The sequence below is a fragment of the Anomaloglossus baeobatrachus genome, chromosome 7 (assembly GCF_048569485.1).
Source record: "Anomaloglossus baeobatrachus isolate aAnoBae1 chromosome 7, aAnoBae1.hap1, whole genome shotgun sequence".
Classification (NCBI taxonomy): domain Eukaryota; kingdom Metazoa; phylum Chordata; class Amphibia; order Anura; family Aromobatidae; genus Anomaloglossus; species Anomaloglossus baeobatrachus.
In genome coordinates, this window is record NC_134359.1 from 278,826,398 (window position 1) to 278,844,811 (window position 18,414).

At 48.5% G+C, this 18,414-nt stretch overlaps 1 protein-coding gene across 2 annotated transcripts in view; it reads right to left on the reverse strand.

The window, feature by feature from the left end:
• The window catches only part of TFAP4 (transcription factor AP-4), a 42,570-nt gene extending 30,733 nt beyond the window's left edge, over nucleotides 1-11,837 (reverse strand). For both annotated transcript variants that reach the window (XM_075318230.1, XM_075318231.1), the window contains exon 1: nucleotides 11,725-11,837. In XM_075318230.1, the coding sequence (XP_075174345.1) occupies nucleotides 11,725-11,813 (89 nt within the window). In that variant the 5' untranslated portion in view covers nucleotides 11,814-11,837. The remainder of the gene's footprint in view (nucleotides 1-11,724) is intronic.
• Nucleotides 11,838-18,414: the final 6,577 nt, after the last annotated feature.

Consider the following 18,414-nt stretch of genomic DNA (forward strand, 5'->3'; position numbering starts at 1 on the left):
TGGAGCTCCCCATCCTGAGAATACCAGCCTTCAGCCGTATGGCTTTATCTGGCTGGCATTAAAATTGGGGGGGGACCGCACGCCATTTTTTTTAATTATTTATTTATTTCTAATTTTTTTTTCTTCAATTCAAGAAGCTTTATGGGCTTGTTTGAACTGAAAAATACATGAAACATTTGTTGACAAAACTGCAGCCAAAAACGCACCTACATTTTTTGTGACATTTCCAGGCTCTCTCTGACACGGTGCAGTTTTGGCTGCAGTTTTGGCTGCATTTTGTGAACACGAAAAAGAAGCAGCGTGCGCATGTAGCCTAAGGCTATGTTCACAAGCAGCATTTTTGCAGAGTTTTTTTTCTGCAGCAAATACCTGCACTCTTGGGAGTAAAAATGCTGTTCAAAACTCAGGTTTTGCGGCGTTTCCTGATGCAGAATCCATGCGTTTTGTCTATAGAACACCAAAAAAACTAAGGCTAAGTTCACATTTCCGATGTTTTGCAACAGTCACAATCCGTCGCCTTGAGGAATTAGGTATCCTGCAAAATATTTTGCAGGAATCCGTTTTTTCCCCAAAGGCTTCTATTAGTGACGGATTATGACTGATGGCCCTGCATTGCATCTGCCGCGTGACGGATCAGTCGTTTAGTGACTGACCGTCAGGAGGGAGCAACGCAGCATGTAGCGGTTTTTGTGTGCGACAGATCGTTTTTTTACTGTGAGCATGCGCACAATAAAAAAGCATGATCACTGTAAATTCAGTTTCAGCGGCCGGAACGATCAGCTGATTGCCCGGCGGCCGCCTTCTGTGAACGATCAGCTGATTGCCCGGCGGCCGCCTTTTGTGAACGATCAGCTGATGGCCGTCGGGCAGCTTTTGAAGTCGGCCGGTCAGCTGATTGTTCGCAAAAGGCGGCCGCCAGTAAAACACTAAAAAAAAACCCACAACGAATCGTTTTTTGCAGCATCAGTCACATCAGTTGTGCCACTATCTGCAACGCATCCATTGCATCAGTCACACAACTGATTGTGACGGATGCAAAACAACGCAAGTCACATCCGGTTTTTGCCGTGCGACACAATCCGGTAAAGACCGGAAAGAACGGATCTGGCGTGCGTTGCCGCCGGATCCGTTTTTTCCCCCATAGACTTGTCTTATCGCAAGATTGTGCCACATGGCCTTGCGTTGCATCCGGCTTTTGCCGGATCCGGATGGAACGCTGCTTGCAGCATTTTTTGTCTCCGGCAAAAAAAACGTATAGCGCCGAATCTGGTGCCGTGTTACAATGAAAGCCTATGGGCGCCAGATCTGTCATCATCCGGCATATGACGGAATCCAGCGACGGATCCGGTTTTTTGAACTGCGCATGCTCGGTAGCACAACGGATCCGTCAAAAAACGGAAGGAACGCATGGAAAAAACTGATGCAACGGATTTGTTTTTTCGCCGGATCCGTTGCATCAGTTTTTTTGCACTCTCTCATTGCTTTCTATGGGTGAAATAAATGACGCGCTGCAGATTTTAAAAAAACAAAAAAAACAAAAAAAAACGCTGCAGTTCTCAAAATTCAGGTCAGGGAAGAAAAACCAAGAGTGTGCACGAGATTTCAAATATCTCATGGCTTTTAAAAAAAACAGCTTTTAATGTGCATAGAAAAAAAAGCTGCATGTGAACACAACCTAAGGAATCATAGAGACTGCGCATCAGTCTGATCTCAGACCGCAATGCACGGACCGGCTGCCAGTCTCCCAACTTGAGGTGGTGATGCTCCAGTCAGCGGACGGTCCTTGTTTTGTAATGCTGTGTGCACAAGGTGCGTTTTTGTCACATTTTTTTCTTGCAGATTTTCATAAAAGTCTTTAAGAATCCTGTAAAGTATTGTGCGTACGTTCAGGATTTTTTTCCTTGCAGCTAAAATCTGCAGCATGTCAATTCTTTGTGTTTTTTTTCCTGCGTTTTCACCATTAAAAAAAAAAAAAAAAAAAAAAAGTGGCAAATAAGCATGTCTTTTTCCTGCAGTGTTTTTCCTGCCAGATCATGCTGATTTGATTGCAGATTGTCTGCAACCAAATCTGCAATGTGTGCACTTAGCGTAAGGCTATGTGCTCACGGGAAGCTTGTATCTGCTGATTTTGCCGCGGAAAACCTGCAGATTTTTCTGGATTTTCCAGATAAATCCGCAGGTTTTAGCATGTACAGTCACTCCCCATGTTATCCTATGGGACATGGGGAGTGCTGTGTCCACGCTGCGGAAAGTGCGGCTGCCGAACATGCTGCGGATGTAGGCATCCGCATGTATAATTGCATGTCAATTATTCATGCGGAATTACCTGCGGATGCCCCGGCCCTCCACTATGGAGATAGAGGCCGGGACGTCCGCAGGTAAGCCGCATGTTTCCCGCAGCTATTCCGCTGTAATCTAGCAGCTAAAAGAAGGGAATTTTGTTTACTTACCGTAAATTCCTTTTCTTCTAGCTCCAATTGGGAGACCCAGACAGTGGGTGTATAGCTACTGCCCTCTGGAGGCCGCACAAAGAACTACACTTAAAAGTGTAAGGCCCCTCCCCTTCTGGCTATACACCCTCCCGTAGGAGTACAGATTCCTCAGTTTTAGTACCAAAGCAAGAAGGAGGAAAGCCAATAACAGTTTCAAAAACAAATTCAATCCGATAACACGATCGGAGAACGTAAGAAACAACATGAACAACATGTGCACCCGAAAAACGAAACCCTAAGAACAAATAGGGCGGGTGCTGGGTCTCCCAATTGGAGCTAGAAGAAAAGGAATTTACGGTAAGTAAACAAAATTCCCTTCTTTTTCGCTCCTAATTGGGAGACCCAGACAGTGGGACGTCCAAAAGCAGTCCCTGGGTGGGTAAAAAGATACCACATGAACGGGCTGTCAGACAGCCTCTTCCTACAGGTGGGCCACCGCCGCCTGAAGGACCTGTCTACCTAGGCTGGCATCTGCCGAAGCGTAGGTATGCACTTGATAGTGTTTGGTAAACGTGTGCAGACTCGACCAGGTAGCCGCTTGGCACACTTGCTGAGCCGTAGCCTGATGCCGCAATGCCCAGGACGCACCCACGGCTCTGGTAGAATGGGCCTTCAGTCCAGATGGAATCGGAAGCCCAGCAGAACGGTATGTGTGAAGAATTGGTTCCTTGATCCACCGCGCCAGGGTGGATTTGGAAGCTTGCGATCCCTTATGCTGACCAGCGACTAGGACAAAGAGCGCATCAGAACGGCGTAGAGCCGCCGTGCGAGAAATGTAAATCCTGAGTGCTCTCACCAGGTCCAACAGATGTAAACCCTTTTCAAATTGGTGAACTGGATGCGGACACAAAGATGGTAAAGTGATATCCTGATTGAGATGAAAGGAAGAAACCACCTTGGGAGAAAACTCTGGAATTGGACGCAGTACTACCTTGTCTTGGTGAAACACCAGGAAGGGAGATTTGCAAGATAACGCCGCTAGCTCGGACACTCTTCGAAGAGACGTGACCGCCACAAGAAAAACTACCTTTTGTGAAAGCCGAGAAAGGGGAACCTCTTTCAAAGGCTCGAAAGGCGGCTTCTGGAGAGCAATGAGAACCTTGTTCAGATCCCAGGGTTCCAATGGCCGTCTGTAAGGAGGAACGATATGACAAACTCCTTGGAGAAACGTGCGTACTTTAGAAAGCCGTGCCAAGCGCTTCTGAAAGAATACGGATAGCGCGGAGACTTGACCCTTAAGAGAGCTAAGCGACAAACCTTTTTCCAACCGAGACTGCAGGAAGGAAAGAAAAATTGGCAATGCAAATGGCCAGGGAGAAAACCCTTGAGCCAAGTACCACGCTAAGAATATCTTCCACGTTCTGTGATAGATCTTAGCTGAGGATGGTTTTCTAGCCTGTCTCATTGTGGCAACAACTTCATGAGATAAACCTGAGGCCGCTAGGATCCAGGACTCAATGGGCACACAGTCAGGTTCAGGGCCGCAGAATTCAGATGGAAAAACGGCCCTTGAGACAGCAAATCTGGACGGTCTGGTAGTGTCCACGGTTGGCCTACCGTGAGATGCCACAGATCCGGGTACCACGACCTTCTTGGCCAATCTGGAGCGACAAGTATGGCTCGATGGCAGTCGGACCTGATTTTCCGGAGAACTCTGGGTAACAATGCTAGAGGTGGGAACACATAGGGGAGTCGGAATTGCGACCAATCCTGAACCAAGGCGTCTGCCGCCAGTGCTCGGTGATCGTGAGACCGTGCCATGAAAACTGGGACCTTGTTGTTGTGCCGTGACGCCATCAGATCGACGTCCGGCGTCCCCCAGCGGCAACAGATCTGCTGAAACACGTCCGGGTGAAGGGACCATTCTCCTGCGTCCATGCCCTGGCGACTGAGAAAGTCTGCTTCCCAGTTTTCCACGCCTGGGATGTGAACTGCGGATATGGTGGACGCTCTGCTTTCCACCCACGTCAAAATCCGTTGGACTTCTTGAAAAGCTTGGCGACTGCGTGTTCCCCCTTGGTGGTTGATGTACGCCACCGCCGTGGAATTGTCCGACTGAATCCGAATCTGCTTGCCTTCCAGCCATTGTTGGAAGGCTCGCAGGGCAAGATAGATTGCTCTGATTTCCAGAACATTGATCTGCAGGGTGGACTCTTCCAGAGTCCACATCCCCTGAGCCCTGTGGTGGAGATACACCGCTCCCCACCCTGATAGGCTCGCATCCGTCGTGACCACTGCCCAGGACGGGGGAAGGAACGACTTTCCCTGTGACAATGAGGTGGGGAGAAGCCACCAACGCAGAGAGTCCTTGGCAGTCTGAGAGAGGGAGACAGTCCTGTCGAGGGACGTCGATTTCCCGTCCCATTGGCGTAGAATGTCCTATTGTAGAGGGCGCAGATGAAACTGCGCGAACGGGACTGCCTCCATTGCTGCTACCATCTTTCCTAGGAAATGCATGAGGCGCCTCAGTGAGTGCGACTGGCTCTGAAGGAGAGATTGCACTCCAGTCCGTAGCGAGCACTGCTTGTCCAGTGGAAGCTTCACTATCGCTGAGAGAGTATGAAACTCCATGCCAAGATAAGTCAGAGATTGGGTCGGGGTTAGATGAAACTTTGGAAAGTTGATAATCCACCCGAAACTCTGGAGAGTGTCTAGTGCCACCTTCAGACTGTGTTGGCATGCCTCTTGAGAGGGTGCCTTTATAAGCAGGTCGTCTAGATACGGGATGACCGAGTGACCCTGCGAGTGCAGAACAGCTACTACTGCTGCCATGACCTTGGTGAAGACCCGGGGGGCTGTTGCCAGACCGAAAGGTAACGCTACGAACTGCAGGTGTTCGTCGTGTATGACGAAGCGTAGGAAACGCTGATGCTCTGGTGCGATCGGCACGTGGAGATACGCATCTTTGATATCTATTGATGCTAGAAAATCTCCTTGAGACATTGAGGCTATGACGGAGCGTAGGGATTCCATCCGGAACCTCCTGACTTTTACGTGTCTGTTGAGCAACTTTAGATCCAGGACGGGCCGATACGATCCGTCCTTTTTTGGGACCACAAACAGATTGGAGTAAAAACCGTGACCTTGTTCCTGAAGAGGGACGGAGGTCACCACTCCTTCCGCCTTTAGAGCGGCCACCGCCTGCAACAGAGCATCGGCTCGGTCTGGTGGTGGAGAAGTTCTGAAGAAACGAGTTGGCGGACGAGAACTGAACTCTATCCTGTACCCGTGAGACAGAATATCCCTCACCCAACGGTCTTTGACGTGTGACAGCCAGATGTCGCCAAAGTGGGAAAGCCTCCCACCGACCGCGGGTGTGGAATCGGAGACCGCAAGTCAGGAGGACGCCGTCTTGGCAACGGTTCCTCCGGCTGTCCTTTTTGGGCGTGACTGAGACCTCCAAGAATCTGAGCGTCTCTGGTCTTTTTGAGTCTTTTTTGACGAGGCGAATTGGGACCTGCCCGGTCCTCGAAAGGACCGATAACCAGACTGACCCTTCCTCTGTTGGGGTCTGTTTTGTCTGTGTTGCGGTAAGGATGAGTCCTTACCCTTGGAGTGTTTGATGATTTCATCCAAACGCTCTCCAAACAATCGGTCACGAGAAAAAGGCAAATTGGTTAAGCACTTCTTGGAATGAGAATCTGCTTTCCAATGTCTCAACCACAGGGCCCTACGCAAAACAACGGAGTTGGCTGACGCCACTGCCGTGCGGCTTGTAGCGTCAAGAACAGCATTAATCGCGTACGACGCGAATGCCGCCATTTGCGAGGTCAATGGTGCTACCTGCGGGGCAAATGCACGTGTGACGGAGTCAACTCGCGCAAGCCCGGCTGAGATAGCTTGGAGTGCCCATACGGCTGCAAAAGAAGGCGCTAATGACGCTCCAATCGCTTCATAGATGGATTTCAGCCAGAGCTCCATCTGCCTGTCAGTGGCATCTTTAAGTGCCGCTCCATCTTCAACTGCAACCAAGGATCTAGCTGCAAGCCTGGAAATTGGAGGATCCACTTTTGGACACTGGGTCCAACCCTTGACCACCTCAGGGGGAAAAGGATAGCGTGTATCTTTAAGCCGTTTAGGAAAACGCCTTTCAGGATAAGCGTGGGGTTTCTGGATTGCGTCTCTAAAGTCAGCGTGGTCCAGAAAAGTGCTTAAAGTACGCTTAGGGTATCTGAAATGGATTCTCTCGTGCTGCGAAGCTGACTCCTCCACAAGAGGAGCTGGTGGGGAAATATTTAACATCTTATTGATGTTAAATATAAGATCATTAACTATGGCGTCACCATCTGGTGTATCTAGATTGAGAGCGGTCCCAGGATCAGAATCCTGATCAGTTACGTCCGCCTCATCACCCATAGATTCATCTCGCTGGGATCCTGACCATTGAGATGAATGTGAAGGCCCGTCATAGCGAGCCCGCTTAGGCTGCCCGGGGCCATCGTCCGAGTCAGAGTCTTCACCCTGAGGTGTATATGCCCGTCCCGGAGCTTGGAGCTGAGGGGGACCAGGGGGCAATGATTGCACAGTGTCCGTGGCCTGAAGTACAGGCCTAGCTCGCAATGTGTCAAGAATTTGTGACATAGTGAGAGACATTCTGTCAGCAAAAGCTGCAAACTCAGTTCCTGTCACCTGGACAGCATTCACAGGTGGTACACCCTGGGTCACGTCCAGCAGAGGTCCCGACTGTGCAAGCGCCGCAGGGGCCGAGCACTGCACACAATGGGGGTCCGTGGAGCCTGCTGGTAGAAAAGTCCCACATGCGGTGCAGGAAGCATATAATGTCTGTGCCTTGGCACCCTTGCGTTTTACGGGCGACATGCTGCTGGCTCTCTGCAATGTGAGAGAGTCTATAGCCAAAGGGGGACCAGCGCTATGTAATACCAAGTATTTGTAGAAACAAAATACTAAGAATACTACTGGCACAAGAGGGGGTGAGCCCTGAGGGCTGCTTACCGCCCGCTGAATAGCGGGTAAGAGGCTGCAGAATTCCTTGTCTGGGTCTCCCCGGCTCCCCTCTGCAGCTCAGCGTGTCAGCAGGAATGGCTGCCGGCGTCTGTGGAGAGGGGCGGTCCGTGGGAGTTCCCAAACAAAAGTGCGGGAAACAGTGTCCCCTCTGTGCCGATTGTGAGGGCTGGAGTATGTAAAAACGACTCCAGCCCTCAGCGCTGATGCACTGACCAGCGTCCCGCCCCTCTCCTGACTGGCAGGTCTGGGGGCGGGAACGAACGGAAGCAGGCCGCAAAAGCCGGGGACTCGAGTTATCAGCGCGGCCGCCGTAAAAGCGCGGGCCGCGCTGAAGTCCCCGGCGCACCACAAGTGCCAGCCGCGCCGCAGTCCCAGCGGCCGGCATGACCGATTCCTAGACGTGGCCAGCGTCCCGCCCCTCTCCTGACTGGCAGGTCCGGGGGCGGGAACGAACGGAAGCAGGCCGCAAAAGCCGGGGACTCGAGTTATCAGCGCGGCCGCCGTAAATGCGCGGGCCGCGCTGAAGTCCCCGGCGCACCACAAGTGCCAGCCGCGCCGCAGTCCCAGCGGCCGGCGCGACCGATTCCTAGAAGTGTGCCTGCTTCAGCGAAGCTGAATGAGGCCATGGCACAAGCGCCGTAGCGCTGATGTCCCCCGGCGCACTACAACACCCAGCATGCTGCGGTGTGAGCGCCAAATGCACGGGGACACAGAGTACCTTGAGGAAGCAGGGCCATGTCCCTGATGTACTCCGCTCCATCCAGCATCTTCTCCAGGGGCTGTAGATGGAGCACGGTCTCAGTGCCTGGAGACCAGTAAATCCCACTTCACCCAGAGCCCTGTAAAAAGGGATGGGGAAGGAATCAGCATGTGGGCTCCTGCCGCCGTACCCGCAATGGGTACCTCAACCTTACAAACACCTCCGACATACAGTGGGGTGAGAAGGGAGCATGCTGGGAGCCCTGTATGGGCCCTCTTTTCTTCCATCCGACATAGTCAGCAGCTGCTGCTGACTAAAAACAATGGAGCTATGCGTGCGTGTCTGACCTCCTTGCGCACAAAGCTAAAACTGAGGAATCTGTACTCCTACGGGAGGGTGTATAGCCAGAAGGGGAGGGGCCTTACACTTTTAAGTGTAGTTCTTTGTGCGGCCTCCAGAGGGCAGTAGCTATACACCCACTGTCTGGGTCTCCCAATTAGGAGCGAAAAAGAAATAGCTGCGGACGCTGGCGGGCAACATGCGCTCGTACCTGCGGATACATCCGCAGGTACGAGCGCCCGTGGGCACATACCCTAAGGCTATGTGCACATGCTGCAGAAATTTTCTGCATCAAATCTGCACCTTCTGGCAGAAAAACACACACAAAAAAAGCATGCGTTTTTGGTGCGGTTTTTTTTGTGACGTTAGTGGCTGGAAGAGCTAAAGAAGAAAAAAAAAAAAAAAAAAAAAAAAACCCACCCCAAACATTTGACATGCTGGAGATTTTCTTTCTGCATCAAATCTGCACCTTCTGGCAGAAAAACTCACACAACAAAAAAAAAAAAAAAAAAAAACAAAAAAAAAAAAACGCGTTTTTGGTGCAGTTTTTTTGTGTACCAGTGGCTGGAAGGGCTAAAGGAAGAAAAAAAATAAATAAAAAAAAAACAAAACAATTAAAAACACCCAAAACATTTCACCTGCTGGAGATTTTCTCTTTCTGCATCAAAATCTGCAAGGAAAAAAACTAACTATAAAAAAAGAAATGTGCACACGCCACTTCAGAAATCTCAGACTTTGCTGGCTCCAGGAGAGGCATGCAGATTTTGGTGCAATTTCTAAAAAAAACCAAAAACATTAAAAACTGCATAAAAAACCTACACCGTGTGCACAGGGCCTTAAAGCCTTGTGCACACACTGCTGTTTTTTACTATTTTTTTTATTTTATTTTTTTAAATCTGGAGCCAGCAAAGTCTATGAAATTTCATAAGTGCTGTGCCAATGTTGCGGGTTTTTTTTTTTTTCTTGAAGATTTTGATGCAGAATAAAAATCTGCAGCATGTCAAATGTTGGGGCATTTTTTTCCTGCATTTTTTAGCTACTCACATCAATAAAAAAAAATACAAAAATGAAAAAAAAACACCAAAACTGGATGTTTTTCTGCCAGAAGATGCAGATTTGGTACAAAAAAATCTGCACCAAATCTGCTTCGTGTGCACAGGGCCTAAAAGCATAGAAGGGAGGAATGTAAAAAAACGCACAGCACTAAGTGCACCAGCGATATTGTCTCCATTGATGCTTAGGGAAAGCTCATTCAGAGCATCTGCAACAATTTTTAGGTTGATTACCGCAGAATCTGCCCCAAAGTCCAAGATTTTAAAAATAAAAAAAACCTGCACAGAAACATTTGGGGGTCACATCACTTTTTAATTGAGGCCATGATTATCCTGGGGATGACATAATGTGATTGCAGCACACGGCGGCCGCAGAGCTGCACTGCCGCACGGCGCCGCACACACCGGTCACATGACCAGGCCCTGTGCCATGCTTTGTGCTTAGGCGAAAGCATGGTCAGCCGCAGACTACGTCTCCCGGCATTCCCCGCGCCGCCGCACTACATTTCCCGACAGGCTGTGCGCTCCGACACTCCTACTCCAGGCGGGCTGCAGAGTCACGGCCAGGCCTGTCTGCGCTATAACATGTCCCACTCCCCCCTCAGCGCGGAAACAGGCGGCAAGGTCACGAATGGGAACCAAAACGGCTACCATAAACCCAGCTATCCCTTGGAGGGCAATGCAATATCCAATGCTGCCCCCTTCACCTCAGCAACAGTCACAATAACACCACGAGTGGTGATGCAACATGGAGGGGGGCGTGTGACACGGCTGTCCTCTCACATGCACAACTATTTTAGTCTTACATGTGCATACATTAATAAATGAGCCAAAAAGTCATTAGAAATTGGCTCTGTTGACCCAAAACAAACATTTTATCACTCCTCTCAGTCGCCGAAAGAAATACTCATGAATTTCGTCGACGATATTTATTTAAATATGAGCCGGGACGACATTTTATCCGTCAGGAAGTCGTCCCGTGAAATATTTGTGTATTACGCACCCACTCGTGTCCCAATTGGGGCCGACATGGCCATTTAGGGCCAAAGATCGACCGATAAAATGTCAAGGAGGTGCCCAGACTTTTTGGGTCGTAAATCGAAAATTTTGCAACCGACAGTTGGGCTGCCAACCAGACATAGGGGCTCCACAACAGGACACTGAAGCGCTACAACCAAACACTGGCATGCCACAACCAAACACCGGCGCCATAACCAAACACCAGCGCGCCACAACCAAACACTAGCATGCCACAACCAAACACCGGCGCCATAACCAAACACCGGCGCGCCACAATCAAACACCGGCGCGCCACAACCAAACACCGGCACGCCACAAATCTCTAGTCCTAAAGATTAAGAGTCTTATGGTCGGGCACAATACGTTCCAGTCTTTCGAGCCGGATTTTTAAAAAAATCCTTCATCGAAATCGTGACGCCAACTGGGGCACGTAAAACCGCCATATCCTTCATGGCTTATTGCATTGATCACATAGGTGCCAGTCTTGACCTTAATCATGGCCCCCCATACTGTGCCAGTCTACTTCCCTCTATGACCTTGTGCAGACAGCCTGGCATTACAGGCGGCATCTTGTAACTAGGGAAGCCATGATGCACAGGCTATGGTGGCATGCTGGCACTTGTGGTGTCCTGTATGCAGACTACTACCACTACTACACATCAGGTGTTGCTTGTCTGCCTCTCTGGATCCCCATTGCTGGGGAATCAGCTGATTGCCCAGGAGGGGTGTGTGTTAGATGGCTGCATAGGAGCTCAGGATTTAGTTTTTATATATAAATACCCCCCACCCCTGCCCCAGAGGCACTGAGAGGCTGCAGTTGGAGGCAGGAGCAGGTTTCCTTGGCAGTGTTTGCATGCTGCCTGATTACAGCTCTGCAGCATGGCCGAGGCACCACGTGGGTCTGTTTGCAAGTGACAAACCTTCCCCTGCGCCCTTTAAAATCCCCCTTCTCCCCACTTCTACCGATGCATCCCAGCACCCTGGACTCTCCCCTATACAGCCAGGGGTGCAATGAGGGGGACCCCCTTATAATTCACCTCCCCTCTTCTAAACACAGCTGACCCCCCCCCTCCTCCTCCCTCTTCTTCCTTCTTTCCTGCAAGGTGATCTGCAGCATGTTCCCTGCCAGCAAACATGGGGGGTCATGGGTACCTACCTGCACAGACCACCAATGACTTCTTTTTCCGTCTTCCTGAAGTGTTGCAGGGAGGGTACTTTCTGCGCGGGCATCATGAAATACTCCATAGCAATCAGCAGGAGGACCAACCTCCAACCCCCCCAAAGAAAAACGTGTATCCCTCCCACCACCCCCCCTAGTTGCAGCTGCAGCAGTTCCCCCCTATTGCTTCTGCTTTGTGGGGCCCCCGATCAGCCTTATTGATTAGGTGATGGTGCATGCAGGGGATCAATGGTGTAGTGTGTAGGATGTCCCAGATGATCAGGGGGAGGTGTCTGTCTCTCTCCTTGTGTTCTGCCTCTCAATGTGAGTGTGTGTTTGCAGCTGATGTCTGTTTCAAGGCGGGAAACAGCTGGTGAGAGATCAGAAACAGCACCCCTCCCCCTCCCTCCAGCCTGCCCCCTCCTTCTACCCAGAGCCAAATCCCAGCCCTTCTTCCGCAGAGTAAGGCATTGCATGTAAACAAAGGACTATTTGCAAAGCATTGCATGACCTGCTGCAGAGAGAAAGCAGCAGGCTTCTGCAGATCTGTCAAATGCATTGGGTTGCAGGGGTGCCAGGGATAAATTAGGCTTGGATTTAGGGTGCAAAGGGGGTTCCTAGGACAAGGGGTGGGGTAACAGAAGCTTGAATGGGGAGGATGAGAGCTGATCTGGCTGCATGCGCCACGCTTGGGTGATCAGTCCCATCAGCTGACAGCTTGGCAGAGAGGAGAGCAGGGGAAGGAAGGAGAAGAAAAGGAGAAAAGACCTGAGCACATGGTCTGTGCCTGCATCATCCCCTAACCCCTGCACTGCCAGGCAGGCCTGCTGCAGAGCACATTGTCACCCCCATGCATGGAGAAAGCCTTCACACTTAGGGGTCTCTGCCCTACAGCTGATCTAGACTAATGAAAAAGCAGGTAGTTGGGTTTTTTTAAGACCCTAAATCATATAGAAAAAAAAATAGTAATGCATAAAAATTAATTTAGAAATTATTAAAATTATTAAGTTTTTTCTAAGTAAAAAAAATGTGATGGAAAAATTCCAAAACTCCTTTTCCAAAAAAAATGGTGCCATTTTAGCTCATAAAGCTGGTCTGACGTCGTTACTATTGACACGTCCCATGATAATGAATACGCTGCTACGCTAAAGCTCCATGTTTGTGTATCACCCACCGCTATATATCGGTTCAGTGTGGGTTTTGTAATTATTGCACAAAATATCCCTATGCCTAGTGCGCATGCCGCAGGAGGTCTAGCTTAGCAAATATAAGGCTATGTGCTAAATATATATTAGCTCACCCTGAGAAACTTCTAAAGCTTTGTGCCCACGCTGCGGATTTTGAAGCAGATTTTCAGAAATCTGCATGTCCATTGTGAAGCCAGCAAAGTCTATTCAGAAGTGCTGTGCCCACGTTGAGTATTTTTCCCTTGCGTATTTGGTGCAGTTTTATTTTTTTCTGCACCAAACACACAAGGGAAAAATACTCAACGTGGGCACAGAACTTCTGAATTCTCATAGACTTTTCTGGCTTCACAATGGACATGCAGATTTTGCTGCAGATTTCTGAAAATACGCGTCAAAACTACACAGCGTGGGCCCTGGGCCTAAGGCTATGTGTCCACGGGAGAATGTAGCTGCGGATTTTTCTGCATCAAAATCCGCAGCTTTCCCGCAAAATCCGCACCTTTTCAAAGGTGCGGATTTACCGCGGATTTGATGCGGATTTTTTTTTTTTTCCCCAATTTTAAAGCCAAAATCCGGATGGAAATCCGCAACAATAATTGACATGTTGCAGATTTTTCCGGACGAAAATCAGCACGATTTCTGCTGCGGAAAAATCTGCAGCGTGGACTCAGCATTTCCAAAATGCCATAGAAATGGCTGGGTAGTAGCTGTGCTGCAGATTTTCAGGAAATCCGCGGCTTTTCCGCGAGAAATCTGCAGCAAAATCCGCGCATTTTCCGCAGCGTGGGCACATAGCCTTATAGTCCATATTAAGATGCCTCAGTAGATCAAATGAAGATCAGTGCTCGGATCCATGTGTCTCGTGTCCTCAGAGTAAAATATAAGAAGGTGATATCCAGCACCAGGCTTGATTAAAACTCTTGTCTTAATTGGAAGCGATTAAAACATGGTGCGATTAAAATAAAATGACACTGACGCGTTTCGGACTGGGTCCCTTAATCATAGGTATAAACCCTATGATTAAGGACCCTGTCAGAAACGCGGCAGGTGTCATTTTATTTTAATTACACCATGTTTTAATCGCATCCAATGAAGACAAGAGTTTTAATCAAGCCTGGTGCTGGATATTACCTTCTTATATGTGCACAAAAAGTTTTTTTATTTTTAAAGGTCATCAAAAATGATAACTTTTCTAGCGGGAAGCTGCTTTGGGAAATGCTTTTCTTTCGAGTCTTTCTTGAAGCAGTTTTTGTAGAGGGTTTTGGTTTTTTTTTTTTTTTTTGCAGTTTTTTGAATAGATAATAGCGAACTTTGGAACACTTTCCATTAGGAGCTGGTTCAAATAATAATTTTATATATATAGTGCCAACATATTCTGCAGCACTTTACAAACAGTTACAAAGAGGAGTGAGGGTCCTGCTCACAAGCTACAGTCTGTGAGGAAAGACGGGACTTGCGCTTTGTTTTTGCCCACCAGGTAGTTTTCAAAACTCGAAGCGGAAAATACTCTCAAAACACTGAACATATAAGTAGGAAAGTATTGTTGTAACATAAAAGATTAGGACGAGAGTTTCAAGTGTTTAGTAAGCAATTTTTCAAGCATTTTGTGGAGTGGCTGGCTCCTTGCGTGTACTTAACCCGTTTCCTCGAAAATAAAGCACTGTCTATATGTTATTTTGCCCTGAAAAAAGCTCTAGGTCTTATTTTCGGGATATGGCTTATTGTCGGGGAAACATGGTTGAAGGAAAGTTTACCCCCCCCCAAAAAATGCAGATCCCCTCCCCAGGATCGTCATACTTACCAGACCCTGGGCGTCTGCGTGGCTCCCAGGTCCTCCTGCGATCTCAGGGGGGCGCTCCAAGCAGGTATGCTGCATGCTGTATCCCCTGAACTGGCCGACACATATTGCATACACACACTCATATACACACACACACTGATGAGATTGCACATACAATCATGCGTGCACATACTCACCACATTTGTTGATACCACTTGCTTCCCACCAGCAGGGAACTCGTTGCTCTCTTATCTCTATGATGCGTTCCACCGTGGGTCCTCCATGCGTTCCACCCACAGGTCCTGGCGCTCCACTGCACAGCATCACAGGTCCTTATGCCGCCCAGAAGCAATCAATATCGCTGGATGTGGTAAGTGTGGATGTGCAATCTGATGTGTGATTGCATGTGTGTGTGATCTGATGTGTGTGTTCCACCGCAGTTCCTCGATACGTTCCACTTCTCCCGGTCGACGTCTAGTGAGTATGACTGTGGGGTCTTCTCCCTTTTTTCTTATGGGGAGTGTCTGCTTTCTATAATGAAGTGTCCTGCAGTATTCTTTAACTTTTTTAGCTGCATGGACGCTTCATTATTGAACCACAACTAGGTCTTATTTCCGAGGTAGGTCTTATATTTAAGCCTTGGAGAAAACTCCTGCTAGGCCTTATTTTCAGGGTAGGTCTTATTTTCGGGGAAACATGGTATATGTACCAGCTGAGCTTTAGGGTATCTGTGCGCTCCAAACTTTCAACATCTCCTTCGAGCACACCATCTTTTCACCGTTTTTACGCCATACACGAAGAATCCAGCATTTTAAGAGAAAACTGAAGAAAGGAAAAATGCTATATTGGGGGAATTTTAGTAAGATCATTGTTTTATATACCAGTCTCAATATCAAACAAGCTGGAGAATTTGGCACATCTCTAGTCTGTTGACTATTTCAATTTGTGACACACGATGGCCCTTGAGGTCCCTTCCAACTCTACCGTTCTATGAATCTATAATGGAAATCTTCAAGCGGAAGCTGGATAAAGATATAGCTGGGATGATTTAGGAAAGCCTGCACTCGCAGGGGGTTGGACCCGATGGCCATTGAGGTCCCTTCCAACTCTACCATTCTATGAACAGCCCAAAGTGCTCCAAAGTTAAGAAGTGTGCACCTCTTTATAAATTTGACACCTCTTAGGCCAATTTTACACACCTGACATTCACGGCCCGAGTACAGACAGAGAAATCCGGACCGGTCACGGGTCTTGTGACTCAAGCTCGGCAACCTCATAGGCACAAACTGTAAATATCGGCCTTTCTGTGCGAATATGTTTGAAGTGAGGTCCCATGTTTAGAAGTATCTGAGCCACTACTGCTCATCTGATTGTGCCGGGATTCACAGGCAGTGCTGCTTCATTTAGTATCTGGACATGTAGACGCTCTAGGAAAAATTAAAGATGTCAGATGGTTCCTGGGTTCCTACGAGCAGCACCCTGTTCAGTGTTGGTGGACTGGCCAAATCGAAGGCGACCCTTAGCCATAATTATCAGTTCTTCATTATTAGAGGTTGATCCTTTCTTTGCCAATATCTTTGATCCCAAGGAGAAAGTGACCTCCCAAGACTTTTCAGCACCAGGCACTATATTATTCTGGTCTCCACGATCTTTCGGACACCTGCTGTGCTATTGACTGATGGTAGAAGAAGTGATGTTTGTCACCTCTGCTGTCACCGCTCTCAGTTCCAGGATCATTTAGTCCTCTCAGTGCTGCTAAGTACCCAGCAATGAATCTTCCCAGCACCTTGAGGCTGTCACATGTCTGCCTCATTGGGAATCTCTTCACTTGGGAGTCACGCAGATTGACGGCAGCACTGGAGATATTTGTTGGGAGCCATGTCTTATACACGGACTGGAATTTTTATATATCTGTATATAAAAGAATCAGCAAAGAATCCAGCACTCAAAAAGTTTGGCAAATCTAATTATTTAATGGTGATCCTTGAGAAAAAGTGCACAACATGTACATACAATATTGCCATAATTATACATTGGTTGTACAACCCCCAATTCTTTATTCTTTTATAACAGTCTGTAAAAGTGTGGGAAGTGAGGAGACTATTGCCGTAGTTTTGGGAGAGCAACGTTGTCCCATTCTTGTGTGATTCTCGCTACTTCTCAGTCTGCGGGGTTGGCCGATATTTTTAATTTCAATTTTTTTCTATTGGTGAAAAGTCTGGATTGCAAAAGGCCAGTTTATCACCCGAACTCTTCTTCTATGGAGCCGTGCTGGTGTGACGGATGCACTATGTGGTTTAGCGTTATCTTTCTGAAATATGCAAGGACTACCTGTTGAGGAGAGCCATTGGATCAAATACGTAAATAACCTCTGGACATAGAGGACTGTGGGAAGTTTGTTCAATGAAATTGATTTTCTATACATAAGCCAGTCTTCAGAGATATACAAGATCGCCCAGATGACGTCACAGACCCGCCCATCAGCATCACCGCAGATCCGCCCTGATGACATCATAGACCTGCCCATCCACTTCACCACAGATCCGCCCAGATGACATCATAGACCCACCCATCAGCATCACCACAGATCCGCCCCAATGTCATCATAGACCCACCCATCAGCATCACCACAGATCCGCCCCAATGTCATCATAGACCCACCCATCAGCATCACCACAGATCCGCCCCAATGTCATCATAGACCCGCCCATCAGCATCACCGCAGATCCGCCCTGATGACATCATAGACCTGCCCATCAGCATCACCACAGATCCGCCCAGATGACATCATAGACCCGCCCATCGGCATCACCACAGATCCGCCCAGATGACATCATAGACCCACCCATCAGCATCACCACAGATCCGCCCAGATGACATCATAGACCCACCCATCAGCATCACCACAGATCCGCCCAGATGACATCATAGACCCACCCATCAGCATCACCACAGATCCGCCCAGATTACATCATAGACCCACCTATCAGCATCACCACAGATCCGCCCAGATGACATCATAGACCCACCCATCAGCATCACCACAGATCCGCCCAGATTACATCATAGACCCACCCATCAGCATCACCACAGATCCGCCCAGATGACATCATAGACCCACCTATCAGCATCACCACAGAACTGCCCCGATGACGTCATAGACCCGCCTACAATGACGCCCACCAATCGGCTCATGGACTAACACATCGTTCAACCCACTGACCAATGAACACATCCGGGCATGCCTTATGTAGAGCCAACCATGCCCCTTTTCCTAGTTTATATAAGGGCATGTTCTAGAATAAATCACTCGGTTTTGGGCTACCTCCGATCGAGGAAAAATTAACATCCGACTGTGTGTATCTTATGTCATTTTTCAAGCATGCTTTTGATCCTCATTGATTAGGTCAGGTAGTAGGCAACACGTGAAACTATGTTAAGAGTTCACACTAATATACCCTAAGATAGATGCTGGGACCATACATTATTCTAATGAGGCTCAGCATTGACGGCACCTTTTGTGTGTAAGCTGCCCATGGCATAAGCACAAATGTAACCCCAACCATCAGAGATGTAGAACTGTTCACTGATAACAAGCTGGATGGTCCCTCTCTGATAATTGACCCTATAGCTGTTTTTCATTAGCACCTCTGACTTTTCCAGCTCTTGGAGGACAATCCAAACTTTTTGGAGATGTGGCCCTGCCCTCAACTTCTAAAT